This window comes from Prionailurus viverrinus, chromosome B4, assembly GCF_022837055.1.
Source record: "Prionailurus viverrinus isolate Anna chromosome B4, UM_Priviv_1.0, whole genome shotgun sequence".
NCBI lineage: Eukaryota > Metazoa > Chordata > Mammalia > Carnivora > Felidae > Prionailurus > Prionailurus viverrinus.
The window spans coordinates 120866960-120887319 of NC_062567.1; the positions used below are offsets into that span (position 1 = coordinate 120866960).

General features: G+C 42.5%; 1 protein-coding gene across 1 annotated transcript; it reads right to left on the minus strand.

Moving 5' to 3' along the window:
• Nucleotides 1-6305: 6305 nt before the first annotated feature.
• On the minus strand, nucleotides 6306-12386 carry CB4H12orf42 (chromosome B4 C12orf42 homolog). The gene is given in 5 exon segments (XM_047867346.1): nucleotides 6306-6452; nucleotides 6455-6619; nucleotides 6622-6803; nucleotides 10991-11128; nucleotides 12335-12386. Coding segments are annotated over 5 exon segments (684 nt in total).
• Between the last annotated feature and the right edge of the window lie 7974 nt (nucleotides 12387-20360).

Sequence of the window (20360 nt, forward strand, 5' to 3'; positions counted from 1 at the left end):
TTTTCTTAATGTCAAATCTTCTCCTGACAACAACCTCTTTCCTGGGTCCCCGTGTGATTTAGAACCCTTGACATCGCATACGTAGTTTACAAAAACGTTGCGTCATTCTGCCCCTTTTCTGGGTAGTTTCAGACTTTTATAGAAAATCAGGCTAAAAGATTAGATGTGATGCTCGATACTGCAGACTAGCATTCTGTGCTCTAAACTGCACTTTTCTGGGGCACCTGGGTGGCTCAGTCGGTTAAGCGTCTGACTTCGACTCAGGTCACGATCTCGCGTCCGTGAGTTCGAGCCCTGCGTAGGGCTCTGAGCTGATGGCTCAGAGCCTGGAGCCTGCTTCCGATTCTGTGTCTCCCTCTGTCTCTGCCCCTCCCCTGTTCATGCTCTGTCTCTCTCTGTCTCAAAAATAAATAAACCTTAAAAAAAGTTTTTTTTTTAAAACTGCACTTTTCTAAATTGGAGGTTCTAAATGGAATGGTTTGTTAATTTATCAACTACATATATTAATGCACAATGTCTGTAAGCGTGGGTACTGGAGGCAGTCATCATTACGGCAAATTGGCTTCTCTGTTTCAGTTTCCTCAGCAGTAAATGGGATACTATGACTTACCCCAAGCGCTGTGATGAAGGTACAGTACTTCGTAGAGGGACACGATCACATGATCACCAGAAATAGTACTCCCTGGCAGTGTGAGCAAACGTTGGATGAAAAGTCCTTAAATTAGCCCTGCAGAGGGCGCCTGGGTGGCTCCGTCGGTTGGGCGGCTGACTTTGGCTCAGGTCTTGATCTCACCCTTCATGAGTTCAAGCCCCACCTTGGAATCTGTGCTGACAGCTTGGAGCCTGGAGCCTGCTTCGGATTCTGTGTCTCCTTCTCTCTCTGCCCCTCCCCCGCTCACACTCTTTCTCTCTCAAAAATAAATAAACATTAAAAAAAAAACTTAAAAAAAAATCAGCCCTGCATAACCAATGATAGTGTTGTGCCAGTTACTGTTGGTATTGGTCACCAAAGAAGGACTTGCGTTTGCATAATGTTCTTACTTTTCAAAATGCCTTGATTTGATAGAAAACTTAACTCCCGAAATCACCTTTGCTGTAAACAAAACATGTCATCCCAAATTCACAGTGACGAAAGTCCAGCCAAAGGATGGAGTGACACTGAGTTCAGGTTCACGTATGCCAGAATGCATTCTTGGTTCTCTGGATCCAGGGGGATCTCAGCACCTTAGCTCTTCCTTAACTCCCTGCTCTGCAGCACCCCATCCCTTCCACAAATCTGATGTCAGCTCCAGTAGCCTTGAAAAAGTGCTGCCGTCTTTAATGAGCCTCAAAACCACCTTCTCTTCTTTTATTTTCTGAGCCTTCGTTCACAGAGATGGTGTTTCAAACAAAAAGAACAATCTGATAATAGTCTCAGACCCCACTTTGCTCTTCAAAGTGTTGAAACATATTATATGTCATCAACCCATAGTTACCAACTCCCACTCTGTACCTTGTTATCAGGAGGAAAGGGATAAGAATAGACTTTCTATAGTAACCTCACTTAGGCACCCCTATCATGGTATATTTACAGATTTATAGATGCTGTCTGTTGTAAGTGGAATATACACACATATGCACATATATGTCAACTTTAATAATACACTATATAATAATGTAGCTTTGTATATGAAATAAATTGCATAATATATAACATTAATATAGTTTTTATTTATTTATTTTTATTTTTTAAAATTTATTTTAGCAAGAGAGAGCGAGCTCATGAGCTGGGGAGAGGGGCAGAGGGAGAGAGAGAGAGAGAGAGAGAGAGAGAGAGAGAGAGAGAGAATCTTAAGCAGGCTCCACACTCAGTGTGGAGCCTGATTCCTGATGTGGGACTTGCTGTGGGGCTCAACCCCACCACCCTGGGATCATGACCTCAGCTAAAATCAAGAGCTGGATGCTCAACTGACTGAGCCACCCAAGTGCCAGGTGCCCTGCAAAGCTTATATATATATATATATATGTGTGTGTGTGTGTATGTGTGTGTGTGTGTGCGTGTGCATATATGTGTTTATATACCTACACATACATATATATGTATCTTACAACTGCTAAAAATAAAGCTTCCTTTATCCATGAAACAGATATAATAATAATAGTGAGTACTTCATAAAGCCATCGTGACTAGATGAATTAATATATGCTAAACAGTTACAACAGTCCCTAATACATAATAAACACTTAATAAATGCCACCTGTCATTATAATTATTTACTTTATATATTATCAAAGGATTCCTCGTTTGTAAACATTATTCACTGAAGAGTGTGTTAAATATTTAGTTTCTTCAATGCACCAATTAAAAAATTTATCAATATCTATTTTCTTTTTTTTAAGTTCATTTATTTATTTATTTATTTAATTTTTTTTAACGTTTATTTATTTTTGAGATAGACAGAGCATGAATGGGGGAGGGTCAGAGAGAGGGAGACACAGAATCCGAAGCAGGCTCCAGGCTCTGAGCTGTCAGCACAGAGCCCGACGCGGGGCTCGAACTCACGGACCGCGAGATCATGACCTGAGCCGAAGTCAGCCGCCCAACCGACTGAGCCACCCAGGCGCCCCTTATTTATTTATTTTAAAGAAAGAGCAAGAGCAAGCAGGGAAGGGCAGAGAGAGAGAGAGGAGAGAGAGAGAATCCCAAGCAGACTCCATACTGCCAGCATGGAGCCCAACGTTGGGCTCAAACTCACAAACTGTGAGATCATGACCTGAGCTGAAATGAAGAATTGGATGCTCAGCCAACTGAGCTACCGAGATACCCCATCAATATCTATTTTCTAATGCAAATTTCAGTAAAACATTTTTTGCTAAAGTGGCATATCATCTTCCTTACAAGACACTTACACTATATGGTAAAATGTACCATAAGTTGAATCACATACCCCTGAAGAAAGATAAGCAAGTTGTAATTCAGAACCTTAGTAACAATTATTTTAAACTATAGGACTTTTTTCTATTCCTCAGTGATAGTACTATAAATAAATACATATTATTTATATCCTAAAAGCAATTCATCCTTGTTTAATTCAGCATTGTTTTCAGAAATAATGGCATTGAGAAAGATTTAACTGCATTTACATTGGGGCATTTGTGTCTAAGTTCTAATAAAAAAGTAGTCGCCATTCAGAACTGGAACACCCACAGCCCATGAGTGTCACAGTCAAATTTAAAATGTCCCTCATCCATCACTATCAAAGCATGGTCATGGATGGACTGACCAAACTTCTCCCAACCATGTGTATCCAAAATGAGAAAAAAATAACTGGAAACAGCTTGTTACATTCCTCCAAGGAAGAATGTGTTCCTGGAGGTATTTATTAAGGGATGCTTTCTTTCTTTTTTTTTTTTAATTAATTTATTTTTGAGAGACAGAATGTGAGCTGGGGAGGGACACACACACACACACACACACACACACACACACAGAATCTGAAGCAGGCTCCAGGCTGTCAGCACAGAGCCCGACATGGGGCTTGAACTCACGACCTGAGCCGAAGTCTGATGCTGAACCAACTGAGCCACCCAGGCACCCCAAGGGTTTCTTTCTTTAGTTCTGATACTTTCTTTACTACCTTGAAAAGAAATCCTTAATCTGAACCTTACCAGTTTACATGAATTCTGGTATATTTAGAATAGAGTTTCAGCAAAGTTTTCTCACCTGTGTTCCATAGGACACAAGTGCTACAAGCTATCGATAGGTGCTATTTAAAAATATATATATTGGGGCACATGGGTGGCTCAGTAGGTTAAGCATCTAACTTTGGCTCAGAGCCTGGAGCCTGCTTCGGATTCTGTCTCCCTCTCTCTCTACCCTCCTGTGCTTGGGTTCTGTCTCTTTCTCTCTCAAAAATAAACATTAAAAATGTGTGTGTGTGTGTGTGTGTGTGTGTGTGTGTATACACACAAATGCACACATAAATCAGGATTTGCTGACCAAAGTAAATTGAAAAGCACTAGGCTAAACAGAGTTATCAGATTTTTTTATCATGCTAATTTCTGGGGATCCTTAATATGTTACTGTGCTTCTCCAGGAGGGAGCATGCTGGACAACATCCCTCACACGTATTTATCTATAGACTCCCCATCTCACAAAGCATCTTTGTAATTCCAGTGTTCCATGGAACACACTTTGAGAAACCTCTTTACAATATGGCATACCACATATTTCACATCTTTTGCTTGTATCCCTTTTCTCAATTATGAATAGAATTGCTTCCTCTGTATTGTATTTTTAGTAAATTCAGTGTTTCACTTCCACAAGTGAATCTATTGATGATATCAAAAACATTCTCCACCCTTGTAATTAACGATTATAATTTTTTGGTTAATTGGGGCACCTGGGTGGCTCAGTTGGTTAAGCAACCGACTCTTGGTTTCGGCTCAGGTCACGATTTCACAGTTTATGAATTCGAGCCCCCAGTCGGGCTCTGCATTAATAGTGCAGAGCCTGCTTGGGATTCTCTCTCTCCCCTCTCTGCCCTTCCCCCACTCCCTCTCTCTCCCTCTCTCTCTCTCTCTCTCAATAAATAAATAAACTTTAAAAAAAATTTCTTAATTAACTGTTTTACAATCACTTAAAGCAATAGTTTCTTGATCTGAAAAAGTTGTACTAACTCATCATTAGATAGCAAATTAAAATATCCCAGAATCAAGGGATGCCTGGATGGGTCAGTCAGTTGGGTGTCCAATTTCGGCTCAGGTCATGATCTTACAGTTCGTGGATCTGAGCCCTGCATTGGGCTCTGTGCTGACAGCTCAGAGCCTGGAGCCTGCTTGGGATTCTGTGTGTGTGTGTCTCTCTCTCTGCCCCTCCCCGACTCGTGCTCTGTTTCTGTAACAAAAATAAATAAATATTAAAAAAAATATATCCCAAAATCAAAATTTTACGTACACCCAGGAGTTAACCACACATTTCTCTCCAACCAAATGGCATGAAGTTGAACTTATAATTGTCGTGTGAACTCTGGTGAGCAGGTGCCACTATCCCCTCAGGAAACAATAGCGACCACCACTGATAACCCATATGCTCTCTTACAATAAAGTCATGTCAATCCATAAATACTAAAAATAAAAAATGTATTTATTATAAAACCATAGTCTGGAAGAAGGTAAGCTCTAAAGTTCGGGGATCCTTTTTTTCCTTTAAAGCGCATTACCCCTAGCGAATGCCAGGAAATCAAATCTTCCTCAAAGGACTAACCAGACTTCTAAATGTTAAGCAGTTACTGGTTATTACATTTCATTCCTATTAAAATTTGAGACGTAAATTTGGACGTTCGATTTGATAAGGTCTCGAATATAGGCATATTCTACATACTAATTTGAAATGAAGGGGGGGTCAGAATGCAGGAGGATTTATGAACTCCACTTATCAGACTCTCTGAATACAAGCCTGGGGGAGGAAAATAGCAAGGAACTTGAGTGCAAATCTCCATAGGGATGTATTGGTCTCATTGATTTGCGTTTCTCTTTCAACGCTGAGAAAAAGAATACTACAGGTAAAAAACTGAAGTAAGATTAAATCATTTGATAGAGTCAGTCTCCGCATTAAATCATGGTGAAAAGACGCTGTGTTTAACCCAAGTTAACCGAAGCAAACAGTAGTGCCTAAAATGACCAATTTGATAGAATGTTAGCTAAGGTTCTCCAGTGTTTCTTTATCACCAATAAGAGAACTCAGTATGTCTTTTGCATTAAACTTAGTTCTAAGAGTCTCGGGACCTCAAGGGAGGATCCAGCTTCGGGTTTCTGACATAAAGACCTTCATATGGTCTGAAGAATTCCCCTAGGCACCTCAGGAGTAATCAAATTTCATGTTAACTATTAAATTACAGACATTCAATTAGGTGTCCCAACCCTCTGTTTAGAAATTCAAAAGGCCCTTAGAAAACATCCCTAAACCACAGCTCGAGTTGGCAAATGAAGCCATTTACCTGCGAGAGCCAAACAGAGAGGGGTCCTCACAGTCCCTGCAGGCGCGGTGCGAAGTGGCACGCCGTGTACCCCATCCCCATTGTGAGGCACAAATTCTTTGTGACACCGGGAGACACCGCAGAACAGAAATACTATTAGAAATGCTTCAAAAGGAACATTTTTGGCGGCGATAGAGACTTTTGACATTATTTATTAGGTTCAAAACTGCTCCACAAAAGCCGAACAATGGTTCTGTGGAAACCAGTACATCTGAGGCCCTTTCTGTTGTTCTGGGCAGGCATTGATTCGAAGATGGGCAGCACTCGCGGACAATTCCCTCGCAGCGGTCAGTGTAAGGGAGCATTCACCCTCGGCCTAGGAGGGGCCTGTGAACAAGCCGTATGGAAACGCTGGGGTGGGCGGCGGGGGGGGGGGGGGGGGGGGGAGGCGGGGGGAGGAGAAGAGCAAACCTTGATTAACCTCTTGGAGGGAAGGGAAGGTGGGTGGGAGCACCGGCGGGCAGAGGAACGGGCGCCCCTGCCAGATTGCCGTGGAGGGAGGCGTCCGCCTTGGGTCCCCTTTTCTCCCCCCCCTTCCCCCCGCCATGAGGATGCTTGGGGAGCATCTCCAGTGCCATGGCAACCGCGCCCCCCACCCCCACCCCCACCCCGGACTTCCGGACGCGTCCCAGGGCCGGTTTTGGAGAGGTGGGTCAGCCAGAGCTGCGTCTGCCACCCTGTTCTCCAGCTTGGGCTCTGGGGGACTCTGGGAGACCCCCGAAGAGGCCGACGGGGCCTGGCTTCTCCTGCAGAGGCCTGTGGCGCTGGGAGGCCTCGCAGGGGAACCTGGAAGGCAGACAGGGAGGAGTGGCACTGAAATGGGTGGAATTCACCCGCCCCGCCGGGACTTGCAGAAGGTCTCCGCTGATGACTGGATGTTTGAGAAATCAACATTTGCAATGTGCTGAGAGCGAGTGAGAGAGCGAGAGCGAGAGAGCGAGAGCGAGAGAGCGAGATCCCTGGCATTACCTTCCATGGTTCCCCACATTGCTTTAAGAAAACAAAATGCGATCTATTCCTTTCCTGCTGTTTGAAAGCACCCCCTCCAGGGGCGCACGGTGGCTTAGTTGGTTGAGCGTCAGACGTTGGCTCAGGTCAGGATCTCAAGGGTCTTGGGTCTGAGCCCTGCCTGGAGCCTGGTGTCTCAGAGCCTGAAGCCGGCCTCAGTTTCTGTGTCTCCCAGTCTCTATGCCCCTCCCTTGCTCGAGCTCAGTGCCTCTATCTCTCTCAAAAATAAACATTCAATTTTTTTTAAAAGCACCCCCTCCAAAAAATAATTTTTACAAGATCCTTATAAACGTTTTTAGTTCAAGGAAAACTGTTCAAAACTGCTAAACAGAGGGGAAACAGAAGAATCCATGACTAAAATAGAGCCTCCAATTTGGAATCAGGGAAAAGCTTTTGCATGGAAAACTAAGTGGCCTCAGAGAACATACACAACAAGTGAATCCACAGCCCACGTAGACTCCCAACTAGTAATTGAAACATCCAAAAGGCAATACTCCCTACGTTTTATTAGAAGTTTCACACCATGGGGCTCCTGGGTGACTCAGTCGGTTAAGTGTCCGACTTCGGCTCAGGTCATGATCTTGCGGGGCTCAGGTCAAGATCTTGTGGTTCGTGACTTCCAGCCCCACGTTGGGCTCTGTGCTGACCGCTCAGAGCCTGGAGCCTGCTTCAGATTCTGTGTCTCCCTCTCTCTCTGCCCCTCCCCTGCTCATTCTCTCTCCAAAATAAATAAAAACATTTAAAAATCAGGGGCGCCTGGGTGGCGCAGTCGGTTAAGCGTCCGACTTCAGCCAGGTCATGGTCTCGCGGTCCGTGAGTTCGAGCCCCCGCGTCGGGCTCTGGGCTGATGGCTCAGAGCCTGGAGCCTGTTTCCTATTCTGTGTCTCCCTCTCTCTCTGCCCCTCCCCCATTCATGCTCTGTCTCTCTCTGTCCCAAAAATAAATAAACGTTGAAAAAAAAATTAAAATAAAAATTAAAAAAAAAAGAAGTTTCAAACCAGCTGAAAATTAAAACAATCCAGGAATTCGCTGATCCAGGTCTATACAACACCTACGTACACACTAATATTAATAATAAATTCAGTGATTTTCTTTGCCCAACCAAATACTTTTTATGTAAAAGATGAGATATGTTTACAATACAGCCAATACTGAAAAAGAATATATACATATTCCATCTGATTTCCATGTATATCTATTTATTCCTATGTAGGGTTTTTCCCTATGTAGGGTTTTTCCCTGAGAAATTCTGCCCATTTTCCTAATAGCCTAATTCTTCAATAGTACAGTGAGACAAGTTATGTGTTTTAAACCACTTCCCACAAGTTTTTAGAGGACATTGAATAGCGTGTAGATGTACAGAGTATTTGGAACCACCTACGGGATCATTCACATTTCAAAAAATATGCATGAGATTAAAGTGCACAGTACCTTCCTTACAGTGGGTGTCCAAGAGCCAGTCTATCTCTCGGCAATTCAATTAGTTCATCGCATACTGTGCCCGGTATGTATTGGGCACCTCCCACTATACACTCAACATACCTAAGCCAAACACTGAAAAACTTCTAGTGAATTGGATTTTTCAGTGTGAGAATTATTTCCTGGAAATAAAGGTGAAATGGCATTTCTCTATCTCCAGGTAAGTAAAAGCTTTTAGAATGCCGGACATACCACTTTCCGAAAACTAGATGCTTAATAACCATTTGCAGATTTGGACTTGCAGCCTTGGCAGATGACTAATTCGTTGCCTTCAAAAATCAGTGCAAGGGAATTCCACAGAAGAACGTGGATGTGGCTCTGGAACTTTGCGCAATAGAATATAACCTAGACAGGTCAAGACACATCAAGGCTCGGTCATAAGCAAAGAATAGGAATTCCTTCCCTGAATGCAATGCGGTAATGATGCATTTTGTAACAAACTGTCTTACAGAGAAGTGTGGTGTCATAGAAGAAACAAGCCTTTGGTGTCAGACCATCATAGATCCAAATCCTGGCACATCACTTGCCCTAAGCCTCTTTGTCCTTACCTGAACCATAAGGGTTGTATTACCTACTTCAAAAGGTCACTAATAGGATTAAATTTGTTCATTCATTTGTTCATTCACTAATACTCGTCTGTTATATGGCTGCCAGTATTCTAAACATTAGAGATACAGAAAAGAATAAAGCAGGAAACATCCCTGCACTTATAGAACTTACATCCTAGCTATGGGGAGAGGGAGTGGGGACGAGGAAGTGGACTACTTAATAAGCAAATGAAGAAATGTGTAAGTATCAGCTGGTAATAAAGCCAAAGCAGAGAAATAATGCGGGAAAGGGGGTTAAGAAATGTCACATGTAGGTGACAGCTTCAATAAACACTTGAAGGAAGTGAAAAAGCAAACTTGTTAAGTATCCAAGAGAAGAACATGCTAAAATTAAAGCATCTAGGATGTAGTAAGTGCTCAATCCCCAAGAGCCATTATTGCCATATTCAAAATCAATAGAGGTATACTCTGACCTGGAGTCGAAATGGAGGGCTTGAATCCTGACTCCAGCCCTAAAGTTACAGAATCTCCACGGGCCTCAGATTCTGCATCCAAAGCACAGGAAAATAGCAGTTCTTTTCTCAGAGGCTGGCCATATGGATCAAAATTGGAGACGTATGTTCAGAGTTTAGCACATTGCCTTACACGTAATAAGAGAAAAACATGTTACCCAACCAGTATCCTCAGCATCCCATGCTCAAGCCCAGCTTCCCAGAAATGAAGAAATCTTTGAATCAGCATCTTTGGTAGAAGGTCTACCAGTGCCTCCTTTACCACTTTGAGCCCAAGCAGTACATTCTCCTCTAGTTCAAAGAAAGTTCTTCTTTGTGCTGAGTCAAAATCTGTTTCTTTCTTCCATTGGTCAATTCCAGTAAACTATAAACATTTGAAGCGAAATATACCAAAAAGATTTTCAAAAAAAAAAAAAAAAGCTATGTAAGACTACTATAATCCTTCTACATGACAGTTCTAGAGTGTCTAGAATATACATTGTTTCCTCACATTTTCTCACCTCCTATCTGAACAACAGCCCCATAAATGCCACCACCACCATCACCACCACCATTCAGTCCCTGCTGTGTTCAGTGAACTTCATTTAGAGCAATCCTCTAACTACATCTCTTCAAGGCAGTAATTGTCATTAGTTAACAGATGAAAATACTGGGCTCAAAGAACATTTATAGGACTTGATCATGGCTACAGAACTGAGATGGGACAAAGCAGTTTGGAGCCCATGTCTCCAAGGTTTCGAAGCTCGTTCCTTCTGGTCTGTTTCCTTACTTTTAATCATTACTCCCATGAGAATTTTTGACAGGATAATATACATTATCCTGTGCTATGAATTCACAGTTTCATTACCTGTAAAATGGGGATAATAACAATACCTGCCTAAAGGTGTTATATGAGGCTTTCATAAAATAATGTGAAATGCTCAGCACAGTATACGGCATATGGTGAGAGCTTGTTAAATGGGGGATGAAGCAATCGTGATAGTAATAATTGTCATTGTCATTATCACTATCATTATCATTATCATTATCAGGTGCAACACCTGAATCATCACATTACTTGTCATCAAATCACACTTGTTCTCTCCTCCAATATGATACTCGGCAACAAGAAGACTTCCATTCAAGACCGACTGATACAGTTCTTATAGAACCTTCTAGAATAAGACCTGCCATTGGGTCAGTAGCTTTGCTGTTTGTATGACGTTAAAAACAAAATGTGACCAATTGAAAAAAAAAAAACGGAATTAAGAGCCACAAGGTGATCCTTACCAAGTGGGGCGGAATCACCCCTGGAATCGAAGGAGGGCTAATTCTGAAGCCTCACGTGTCTATTCCCGTGTGTTCCTGCAGCCTCTAGATGCACAGGCGTGACTGTGACTGGGTCTAATAGGCTTTTTTGTCATGGACTTTTCCAAAAGTGGACAACTCCAGGCCGCATTGGGTGCTCCTCTGGCTCTCTTTTTCATTTCTTGTCTGACAGCAAAGATCAATCGGGTCTCATCCCATTCACTGGATGGTGTTTGGGAGAAACTGGCCTCTCCATGGCTTTCCTCTTCAGAAAAAGCTGTGCTTACAGCAGGAGCAGGAGACCTGAGTATACTGTACTGTTGAGCACAAAGTAGTCTTCTACATGCCCCTGGAGTCTGACCTTTCCTGGAAACACTGCAAAAAACAAACACATTCATTTAAAAAAATGGACTTCAGTATTACCTACTAAATTAATGATGGGAAGGATGAAATTAAGCAATATTTGATTTTGTTTTTTTGTTTGCTATTTCTATACTGAACAAACAGAAATGACAGAGAAGCCAAGGACCAGGGTACCAAAGTGGAAGAAGTGGAGGAGGGAAAAGATACAGCAAATGAGGCAAAAGGCTGAACATGCTTTTGCTGTAAGCACCATGTGAAGACCTGGACAAGATGAATCAGTCCTCACAAGAACCATGTCTCACAGATGCTATTATTACTCCATTTTACAGGTTAGAAAACTAGTTTGAGGCTAATGGGTTGAACTGTGTCTCCCAAGAAGGTATGTTGAAGCCCCAACCCTCTGCACCTGTGAATGTGACCTTATTTGGAAATAGAGTCTTTGCAGATGCAATCAAGTTGAGGCTGTTAGAGCGAGGCCTCAACCCAGTATGACCAGTGTCCTTATCAGACACAGGCACACAGGAAGAACACCACGTCATGACGGAGGCAGAGACTGGAATACGGTATCTCCAAGCCAAAGCACGTCAAGGGTTACGGCAACCACCCACAGCTAAGAGAAAAGCATGGAGTGAATTCTCCCTCAGAACCTTCAGAAGGTGCCAGTCTTGCTGACACCTGGATTTCTGACTTCTGGCTGCCAGAACTGTGAGAAAGCAATTTTAAGCCATCCAGTTTGTAGTTATTTCTTACATCAGGCCTAGGAAACTTGGGGATCCACAATAGTTCCAATTTACCCACGTTGCCCCAGAAGAGTTATTAACAGTCTGGGGGGAAAAAATAAGGTGTTCAGATTTGTGGAGTAGAAGGTACAAAAGAGGAAAAGCCAGGAGGTGTGGAATGGGAAAGGGAAGCGAGTCTATTTCCACGAGTTCTTCTGTGTGGCAGAAATGGTGCCAGGGCACACAAGTTTTTACCAGATTCCTATTCCCTGTTCTCAAGGTGTTTGTCAAGTGGCGAAGAGGGCGCTGGCCGTGTTAGGTACCAGGAAGCCCTCCTCTTAAACCACAGCCTTGTCTGCAGAAGGAGGAATCAAAGCAAATGTCCCTGCAAGGGGACTTACAGATAACAGAAAAGGGAGAAAGGGCCAAGGAGGGGGTACCCTGGAAGTACATGCCGTGCTTCCACAGGGGCCGGCCACTTCTCAGACCTTGTTTTATGTGGCCATGAGGGCATGTGAGCCCAGTCTAGACGGATTGTTCTGGATTTTCAGGAGAAGCAGAAGTATATTTTTTATTTATGTAAAAACTTCTGATTTTTAAGTGTTGGTAACTCACTCGAGTTTTTTAAAAAACACAGCGTGGGCTCCACAAAACACATCTGCTCTCTGAATCACCACAGGCCATCAATTTGCATCTTTGGCCTATGGCCAGCCCTGTAAAAGTCACAGTATCATTTGCTTCTGTTCATACCATCTTCATTTCAGAATATGATTTTATAAGTATTCAGCTAGGCACCATGGGAATGCATATGCAAGCTTTGTGCATACGCAGATTTGAGGGTTCTAGACGTTTTGTCTACCTCCAACACTTTAGGAAGATTGAGCTTTTATTTTCATTTTAATCGATTGCCTCATTTCACTTTGAAGTCCAGAATTTGAAGTGGTGCACAAATCCGTCAGGCTTTCCTGAATGCAAAGAACTATCTAGAATATTTCAAAACAGTAGCTCCGGGACTCTCGATCCCAAAGGAAAACCTACAAAGCTAGAACCAGTGGCATTTGATCTGCCCTTGTTCTGTTGTTCAACCATCAAGAACAGGAGGGAAGTCTCAAAGGCTCTCTACACACCTTCACATTCTAAAAGTTATGAGTGGAAAGAGATTTTATAGATTATCTAAAGTTCAACCCCACCACCTTCATCAACCACCTCTGCTTAAATACCTCTAGGAGCCTGAATCTCACTATCTCTGCATCAGGGATTTCATCTTATTAGAAGGGCAAATAAGTAACACTGTATTTGCTATATGATAAGCATACACACACACACACACACACACACATATATATACATGGTTATATATAATACTACATACGAGGAATAATATTAAAGCCACCTTGGATGATGACTTGGATGATGAAGTCACCTTGGTGGTGACTATGCTTATTTAATTGAATAACCAATATTTATTGAGCTCCTATCATGTACCAGATACTAATCCAATGACAAAAGTTTACTCAGGCCAACAGAATTGATCATTTTGAGACTAAATTGACCAGCTGATATATAGCAAAATGGATTTCAGCACAGAAACCCAGAGCCTCTCAGGTTTATGGACACCAGAGCAAATTTCAAGTTTCCTCTATGACACAACTACCAGGTTGCCTGAATCACATAGAACAACCAGTTGTTTTAGCATTAAACAACCGGAGACTGTGGAAAATGGAAGGCCGTTTCGCAAACTCCAGTGGTTTCCAGTCTTTAAAAAAAAAAAAAGTTTTCAAATTTATCTACCAAGATAGTGACAGAACTGGAGCCAAAATCCACTGTTCATGATTTAAAGTCCAGGACTCTTTGTTAGGTCACACATCTCTTGAATCTAATGCAGTATTTCCCAATCCTGACTGCACATTAGCCAATGTTGGGCATGCTTTAAAAAATACAGATACGTGGTCCCAGGACCCCAGACCTGTGGCTTCGTAAACTCCGCGGGTATTATGTTAAGCAATCAGGGAAACACTTGTCTAATTCACTCATCAGAAATTTCAGGTACTGTTATAAATATTATTCAGTCCAAACAATCATGAACGTGCCAAAGCGTGAAGTCAAAATGTCTCTCTCCGCTCTCTCTGTGGACAAGTCTTCATTTCAGAAACCAGCGTTCTGTATCACTTTGCAACTTGTATATTCCTTTATATGTTATGTTTTCCCATCAGTAATCCCACTTGAGCCTGACAATAACCCTCCTGCTTCCTCATTTTCCTGAGGAGGAAACTGAGGTCAGAGAGTAAACACCTTGTCCACATCACTAGCCAAACATCAGAGAAGCTAGGGTTGGGCACTCAGGTCTTAGATTTTGAGGGGATTTTTGTTTTTCTACTACCCAATCAGTGTCAGCATTGCCAGAGCAAACTGTCATGAAGTGGGTTTGGCGAAGGAAGGAATATAAATGCCCACCATAACAGCTAGCAAGCTGTGGCACTTGACCATGGACTTGGCACTGCCCTGGGACCCATGCCTTGGCCCATAGTAAATGCTATCGGCAGTGCTTCTAATGTGCAGAGGAAGAAAGGGCATCTGCCTGTGGCCCAATGATTGGAATCAGCTTCCATGAAAGCCCGCATTCTAGCCGCTTTCCCAGGCTGCCCCTCCAACTTTTCCTATACTTGGGGTCTTTGTTTTCTGGAGTGGTTTGTTTAAAAAAAAAATTCTTCCCAATATCCCAGTTTTACAAGTTCTTTTCATGTGTAGGCGACTCTGCCTGTCATCTCGCAGCTCAGGTCTTGCATCCATTGCTAATTTCATTTGAAGTAATATCGTGGCAGACAGGAGATTTCAAGGTACAATAAAATAAGCCTCAGAGCTGAATGTATTTCACAGAAGCAATTTATCTTTCTCTCAGGCAGCAAAGTAGTTCATGATAAGTCATGACAGATTCTGATTTATTCATTTTATCCATTTTCTGTTCATTAGAAAATGACAAATATGGTGGGACGCCCGGGTGGCTCAGTCGGTTGAGTGTCTGACTTCACCCCAGGTCACGATCTCGAGGTTAGTGAGTACGAGCCCCGCGTTGGGCTCCGTGCTGACAGCTCGGAGCCTGGAGCCTGCTTCGGATTCTATGTCTCCCTCTCTCTCTGCCCCTTCCCCACTCACATTCTGTCTCTCTCTCAAAAATAAATAAACATAAAAAAGTTAAAAAAGAAAAGAAAAGAAAAGAAAATGACAAATATGGTAACTCCTGCATGTTCAGCCCCTCTAGATGCCAACAAGGAAGGTGCTGCCCCACTTTGTGCCCATGCCCGGCAGCTATCCCTCAGCATATGACTTCTACGTGTCTATATCCTCCCCCTCAGTCTCTTCACTTTCTTGGGCTCCTCACTGGCGTGTTCATGTTATGGGAAAACTAGAGGCAGCTGTCCTGGAAGGATTACTGAAACCCAGGGACCATTAATTCCCCAAGGTTCATTTTGCCCTTAACTGTTGGCACCAACTGGGGCTAAAGCTAATTGATGTCATCTCCTATGTATCTAAAATCAAACACAACCCTTAAACAGGTCTTTAATTAATGCTAAGAACTCCAGTAATACACTCTTTAAAAGGATTTTTGACCACGTCGTGAACTTTAATGGAATCCGCCACCTTACACTCAGCATGTCTTCTAGCTGTGGACTGAGTCATTTTTAAGCCAATGGGGTTGAGCCCGCGGTAGGAGTCTGTGAAGCATCAAGCCCTGAGCAGTGGTAGAGCTCAGAGGCCAAGTGTACAAGTTCTGTGCCCAGACTCCTTGGGTCAAAGAAATCTCTGTGTTACCAGGCCAAGCTGCCCCACTGCCCTCTGTCCTCGTTTCCACACTCATAAAATAGCAGTAATGAGAACACCTACCATATGGGGTTCAGATGCAGAGTAGGTTAATAAACAGCTCAGAGCAGTGCCTGCCACACAGGATGTACCTAGCAAGCCTTAGCTCTTATTATTATTGTTGTTGTTATTGACAATGTCCCTTCATCTCTCCTTCTATAGCTCCTGAAGGGCCTGTTTCAGCAATAAGGACTCGAAGGATAAAACAATATCTTTTCCATCCATCCAGAGTTTGCCTCATTTTATTTGTTCAAAAATATTTATTGAATGCCTTCTCTGTGTCTTGCCCTGTGCTTGATCCTGGGAACACAACAGAATAAGACAAACGTGGCCCCTGACCTCATGGAGTTTGCAAGCTCCTGGGGAAGATGCCAAAAATAGGTCACAACTAAGCGATTACAAATTGTAGTGAGTGAAGGCATAGAAAATACAAGGGGCTGACAGAGAGAAACATGGGTGGGGACTCACGAAGGCAACATTTACTCTGACACTGACCTGAAGGTTGAAAAGAACTTAGTTGTTCGGGAGTGGGGAAAAGACAATTTCAGCCTGACAAGGACTGAGTTGTGTTCCCAACACTGCCAGCCCCAGTGGCTCAATGGAAGTCAGCGGGAGCGAAGGAGCAGGCGAGGTCTGGAGGCTGCACAATGTACGATGGAAAGCTACTAACAGTGTCACATAGATGAGCCATGACAGCCGCACTCACCTTTGGAAAGATCTCTAAGGGAAGGTGGGCAGGAGGGAGCAAGAGTGGAAGCCAGTCAGAAGGCAGCTGACAGTCAGCCAAAGGTTGCAGGGATGGCAACTTGGACGCGAATGGTAGTTTATATAGCAGTTCAGAGCTAGCCAGTCGGTGTTAGGTCTGTCTCATCTGTAAAATGGGGATGATGATCATAAAAATGGGGGAAAATACAAGAAATGGACTTCCAGTTTCAGCTCCAACATGGAAACAGCTTGGAAATTGACATTCTTATCCTTGCAACAGGAAAGAGCTAAACAAAATAAAAATCAACAACTTCACTTGAACCCAGAGAACTGAGTTTGCAGGATAAACTGGCACCCCACCTGGAGACACAGGTAAACCCAGAGAATCAAACCAAGATCAGTGTACCTAGAGTAGAAGCCTCTGTAGCCATAAAGTGGTAGGATCATTTAAATGGCAATTTTGATGAAGCTGGAGTCTAAGCGTAGAGCAGCTTGAGAGCGAGAAACTCCTGAGGGCTACAGTTTTATGGGGTCTCTAGACTTCAGTAGGTTTTGCCTAAGAAGAATCCTGTCTCCCCACCCCAGTTTCTCAAGCTGAGGATCTGAGAAAGATTCCTTCACAATTCTGACACAGGAAAAGGGAAGAAAAGTCACTGCAAATTATGCCCAGAGCACTCTCCATAAGAAAGGCATACCAGAGCCTTATCCCAGCCAAGGGAAGGGTATTTGTTCCACCATAGCCCCATTTGGCCATCTTGCCTCATATAAGGAGGAGAAAAGAAAAGCCAAGAAATACTTGGGAAGGTCACAACCCAAAAACACAGACCCACTAAAAGACTGAGATTTAATCATAAAATCATAAAATACTTCTCCCCACCTACACCTTATCATTGCACCACTAGGTCTCCAGTGCAATAATAATGTATTACAGCTGGAAAAGCTGAAGATGAAGACTCTCTCTGAGGAAGAATAGCGAGGGAAAGCCCAAGTCCAGAGGGGAGACAGAAGCAAGAACACTGAAGAAGTATGGAGCCTCTGGCATCTACAGCTACAACAAACATTAAACATGGCCCACCCCCCAGCCAGATTAACATAAACACCCCACACACACACCACAAACATCAGTTTATCTCAGTTCCTATTTCCTCATCTAAGATCTGTTTATCTCAGTTCCTATTTCCTCATCTATCAAGATTGGCTTTCAACAAAAAATCATAAGGCATGCCCAAAGGCAAGAACAGAAAACGCAGTTGAAGAGACAAAGCAAGCATAAGAACCAGACTCAGCTATGACACAGCTGTCGGAATTATCAGAGAAGGAATTTAGAATAACTGCAATTAATATGTGATGGGCTCTAATAGAGAAAGCAGACAACAAGAAAGAGCACATAAGTAAGTACCCAGCAAGCCTGTTTCTCTGAGAGAGACAGAAACGCTAATAAAGGATCAAAAAGAAATGCTACTTGATTTCACTTAACTGTGGAATCCAACAAAGTTCAACACACAGAAGCAGAGAGCAGAATACTGGTTACCAGGGACAGAGAAGTGGGGGAAACGAGGAGATGTTAGTCCAAGGGTACAAAGTTGCAGTTATATAGGATGAACACATGTAGAGATCTAGTGTGCAGCTTGGTAAGTATAGTTAACAATACTGGAATACTGGAAATTGCCAAGGGAGTAGATTTCGGGTGCTGTCATTGCACACCAAAAAAAAAAAAAAAGTAACTATGTAAGGAGGTGGCATGTTAGTTTTAAAGCAGCAATCACTTCACTGTGTGTGTGTGTGTGCACGCATCAAATCATCATGTTGTACACTATAAATATATACAATTTTTATTAAAAAATGAAAAAAAACCAAAAATGCAACAAAAAAAGAAATGCTGCAAATACAAAACACTGCAACAGAAATAAGGAACATACTTAATGGGCTCATCAGTACAATGAACATGGCCAAGGAAAGAGTCAGTGAGCATGAAGAGAGGTCAGTGAGAACTTCTGAACGAAAATTCAGAGAGAAAGGAATGGGGGAAAAAATTAAAAATTTAATTTTTTTTTAAAAGAACAGAACATACAAGAAGTAGGGGACAATTTTATAGGATATAACATACATATCCTATTTGGAATACCATAAGGAGAAAAAAAAGACAGTGAGACCGAAGAAATATTTAAAGTAATGGCTGAGAACTTTCCAAACTTAATGAAAGACACCAAACCATAGATCCAGGCTGCCCAAAGAATATTAAGCAAGATAACTGCCAAAAAAGGAAAAAAAAATTACATCTAACTATGTCATGTTCAAACTGTAGAAAACCAAACACAAAGAGAAGATCTTGAAAGAACAGGGGGTGGGGGAGGCAGGGAGCACCTTTTAGAAGAATAATGATGAGAATCAAAGTGGATTTCTCATCAGAAACTATGAGCAGGAAGAGAGTAGAATGAAACATTAACAAAATATTGGAGGACACACACACACACACACACACACACACACACACACCAACCTAGAGTTCTATATCCAGCAAAATTATACTTCAACACTTAAGGAGAAATAACTTTCTCAAATAATAATTTAAAAGTGGAGAAAATTTATTGTCTGCAGACTTGCCTTACAAGAAATGCTAAAATCAGTTCTCATTGAGAAGGAAAACAATAGAGGTCATGAACTCAGATCTACATAAAGAAAGGAAGAACTCAGAGAAGAATAAATATCTTAATTTTTTTTATTTTAATTGATCTAAAAGGTAACTGCTTCTAAAAGAAGCTTACTCCCCATTTCATTCCAAGATGGCCTCCCAACTTCCATCATGTCTCCTTTCCCTGTTTGATTTTTATTCAGTATAACAATAGTTTATATATCTAATTGTTTTCAAGTTTATGTCAATCTTCCTGGCTAGAATGTAAGCTTTATGAGGGCAAGTACCATCTCTGAATCGTTTTCCACAGTATCTCAAACACTAGGCAGATAGTGCACACTCAGAAACATCTCCTAGAAAAAACAAATGAGTGAATGAATTGCTCACCCCTCCAATGGATGCTCTTTAGCGTTATAGCATTTCCCTTCTCCACGTGCACATCACCCTCCATCCTCCCCTTCAGTAGACCTGTATGAGGGTAACCACTTCCCTTTTCTTTCCTTGGGGAAAGAAAGAGCACATAAGTAAGTACCCAGCAAGCCTGTTTCTCTCAGAGAGACAGTTCACCACAGTCACCAGCTCTAGAGCCTTGTCCCCAATCAAAAGGGCAAACAAGTTTCATCTCAAACACCAGAAGCCCAGTCAGTTTTTAAAGGGAGTTCCAGGTCTGTGCCTTGGTTCATGGGGAAGTTGCTGATACCCACCATGGATGTGGGACAATGAAGTGGCTACTGGAGGAGCAGGCACCTGTCACAGCTCAGGTACTCTGCTGAGTGTGCAGGTGCCTGTCCCTGCATTCTGGAGGAGGGATGGTCCTTGTCCTGGTATCGCTCTAGTGAAAGGACACAGAGTCCACCTTCCACCTCTCACCACACATCAGAAAGTGACTGAAGGGCATTCAGAAGTAACTCACTGTCCTCCCATGACACCACCTCTTTTCCCATGATACTTCAGGCTTACTCGGTTTTTAAGTACACAGAATCACAGAAACTTTTCAACCTAGGGACATAGAAGTGGAGTGGAACGTTTTGTCTTTAAACGTCTAAGTTAGACTACAGATCCTTTCAAACATGGAGTGTAATTTGAGAGTCAATGCACTTAGTTGCTGGTGGATTCATTGAATGAATGTTTCCAGACCCTGGTTTCCTCATCTATAGATGAATTAAAATGATCTATAAATTATCTTCGAGCCCTCCAGTCCTATGAGTCTCTGAACTACACTAAAAAAGCTC